Source organism: Nestor notabilis, unplaced genomic scaffold, assembly GCF_000696875.1.
Source record: "Nestor notabilis isolate BGI_N333 unplaced genomic scaffold, ASM69687v1 scaffold34689, whole genome shotgun sequence".
Taxonomy (NCBI): Eukaryota; Metazoa; Chordata; class Aves; order Psittaciformes; family Psittacidae; genus Nestor; species Nestor notabilis.
In genome coordinates, this window is record NW_009943815.1 from 8,800 (window position 1) to 12,155 (window position 3,356).

The 3,356-nt window shown below is 41.1% G+C and overlaps 1 protein-coding gene across 1 annotated transcript; it reads left to right on the forward strand.

The window, feature by feature from the left end:
- The first annotated feature begins 485 nt into the window (after window positions 1-485).
- Window positions 486-2,885, forward strand: PGRMC2 (progesterone receptor membrane component 2). Its single transcript, XM_010022108.1, has 2 exons — window positions 486-937; window positions 1,668-2,885. The coding sequence occupies exons 1-2, from the start codon at window positions 691-693 to the stop codon at window positions 1,763-1,765; spliced, it is 345 nt and encodes a 114-aa protein (XP_010020410.1). The 5' UTR covers window positions 486-690; the 3' UTR covers window positions 1,766-2,885.
- The last annotated feature ends 471 nt before the right edge of the window (window positions 2,886-3,356 follow it).

Here is a 3,356-nt window from a genome sequence, read left to right on the forward strand (position 1 = left end):
AACAAGATGCTTGAAGTTCTTTAGATTAAGTAAAATTTGTGAAAGTTACAAACCTCATCCTGAAAGTTGGTTTGTAAATCAGCCCCTTCTCTTCATAATGATATTGACAGTCATTGCTCAGTATTTTATTAGCATATTTATGCTGCTTTGCGTCAGTCAAAAAGCACAAAGGAAGTAGTTGCTTTACATTCTGAATACGAAGATTTGTGCAGTTTTCCAGAACAAGCCAGGGTAGATGCATAGGTGATCTGCTGCCCAAAACACATGAGGTTATTTCCCAGAAATGTGTCAAAAGACACACTGCCTCTCAAGTAGGTAGAAAGTTGTGGTGGTTCCGTAAGGGATTTATTAATTAGCACTCAAGTGGTATTTATTGATAAAATTCACTGGATTTCTAATTAAGATGTCTATACAATTTGCATCTCTTCATGCCTGACTTTTAAGAATGTTTTGCTTAATAGAAGGGTTTCTTTTGAATTCCAGCCTCCAGTCCCTTTGGAATTTACCTCCGCTGACTTGCATCAAATAACAAGGATTTTTTCAGACATACCTACAAAGCTGTTTTCCTCTTTCTGCTTCTCTCGGCAGACTTTGTCTCTTAATGATGCTTAACATTGCCTTGCAGTGCTGTTGAATGCCAAGCAGCCATGGTGTTTAAGCTACTGCTCTTCCCGTCACTGCAGAAGCTTCATGTGTGGCTTGGGCAGGCTATATAAAGAACTGAGACTGGTTGCCATAAACAAGGTCTTGAAGGCATCGATTTTGTCTTTTTTGTTTTCAGATGGCCCATATGGAATATTTGCTGGCAGAGATGCCTCCAGGGGACTAGCAACGTTCCGTCTAGATAAAGATGCACTCAGAGATGAATATGATGACCTATCGGACTTAAATGCTGTACAGATGGAAAGCGTAAGAGAGTGGGAAATGCAATTTAAAGGTAAAATCTCAAATTAGCAGCACATCTTTAGTTTAAGGAAATGCTTTTAATAAAAATGACTTATTTGGGTTTGAGGCAGCTTTTAAAGAGATATCGACAGTAATGTTTGTAATGCAACATGAAATTCTTGGGAGAAGACATGGGATTTCAGGCCTTTCTTCTAATGAAGATGATTCCACTATATCCCACTATAGCTTTTTCAACCTTTTACTTTTATACAGAGAGTTTTTCACTCTTCATTGCAGAATTTCACTCTCGAAGTTCAGCGTAGCTTAGCTGATGGAATTCCTGCTTGCAGGTTGTTGGAATTCTGATGAGGACTAGGAGCTGGTTTGGCATTAAGGGTTGAACAAGTCTGTCTTGAAATAATTTCTCAAAAGCATGAAGTGTGCCACTGGAGGGAGGGGAGGTAATTTTTCACATGAATTGAAATCAAAACAGGCTGAGGAAATTTGTGCTGGTTTTAATAGCAGCATTTTGAGTCATTGTGTGACACAGCTTGCCTCATTAGCTGTGGGAGAGTTTAAACCAAGTACTTGGAGTGGAGAAAGTAGCGAGCAGTGGTGGCAGCAAGATTGTTTTAAGGGCTAAGCTTGCTCATACACTGCCATCAATTTCAATGACGCAGGTTTAGGACCTTAGCGTGTAGGAGAAGTGACTCTGTGGTGGTGCAGGCTGACGAGCAAATACAGCTGCCTTTGACTGTAATGGAATCATTGATCTTTTTCAGAAAAATACGACTACGTAGGTAGACTCCTAAAACCAGGGGAAGAACCATCAGAATACACAGATGAGGAAGATACCAAGGATCACACTAAACAGGAATGAACTTTGTAAACAACCAAAGTCAGGGGCCTTCGGAACTGCAACCTCTTACTCCCCGTCACAGAATGTCCTGCATCTTTGGGTACAGTTCATCTGCTGCGAAAAACATTCAACAGGTTTTGTACAATGAAAATAATATACTCACAAAGGAAGATTTGAATACTAGACATTGTTTGTGCTGCCAGACTTTTTGTTGCAGTTTATTTGTAATGTCTGGTTAGGCTTTGTTAGTGAAGAGGAGCCAGGGGTTGAAAGGCAAAAACGCTATTCCTTTTTATCAGTAAGCTGAAGCCTTCAAATAGTATATACTAGAAGCTCTCTAAAGGACCTGAGTCTTCAAGCTCAGTGGAAGGTTTGAATCTTGTTTCATGTGTGTCTCCTCCTTCAGCATTAAAGTACTTGTGTACATCAGTATCAGTAGGTTAGACTACCGAAACTGGTGTTAAAATGTGAATTTCCAATTTTGTTTTGTATGTGGGCATTAGTAGCCCTGGCCGAATACTTCAGTTCTCTAAGAGAAGTCCGTGTAGATTAGGATGGAGGTAAAATTTATCCTTTCCTCAAAAGGATTGGGTAAAACTTGTGTCCTCTGCAAGAACTATTATCTGAAGCCTGCCTCTCCCCACCTTTTCCCATCCTCTAAATGAAATTAAATATTAATTGTGCCTTATTTTGCTTACATAGACTTGAATTGTTTTAAGGGACAGCCCCAAAATTGTGGTTTCATCGTCACTACAAGCAGCATTGAGACTGAAGTTAGAATGTTCTGTTGACTGGAAAACCTTGATGTCATTCTGTGCATAGAATGTAAAAGAGGAATACTCAGTGTTACTGCCATATGTTAATACTACGTATACTGAAATTAGCGTTGTGATGGCCAAACGCATACTCCCATGCTTCTTTTTAAGTAATTACAAACACACCCAAAAACGTCACCCTTCCTTCCCCCTCTTCCAGAAGCTGCCTAACTTTTGGGAGCGTAGCCTTCACACCCCTGTAGAGTGAAGGGGCGTGTGCGCGTGTGGATATGTGCGTGTGTGTCTGAGTGCAAGTCTGGGGAGGGACTGGTTCTGCAGATACTGTAAATACGAGTACCATTTTAATAAAGCATGTACAATACCAACCGCGCCGTCAGGCTTTGTGGGGGAGCTGCTGCGTAGGGCTGGAACACGAAGGAAGGGGAAAAAAGTCTTGAATGTGAAGCATCCAGCTCCTGTTCGTGCTGTTCCTTGTCCTCAGGGTGTTAGTTTTTCCTTTCAAGTCCCAGATTTGAAGAATCTTGAAGACTTAACTGAGGTAAGCTGTAGTTAAGAGAATAAACACACACCAGTGCATTTCTGGTGGGGAAAAAAGTAAGTAACGGAAGGAGAAAGATTTTAGGAAGTCACGTGATGTACAGTAAAAGGAACGTGTCGTGTGGCACAGATAGGAGGACACTGGAGATCTGTACGTGGGTATCCCTCAACCTGCTGCAGAAATTTCACCATCTGTTCTGCTAAACTCCGAACAGTGACACTATTAAGTTCATGACTTGCCTCTGTACCTCTGCTTACAGATCTCACCTGTGACAGGTCTGCCGTAACAAATTCCTGCT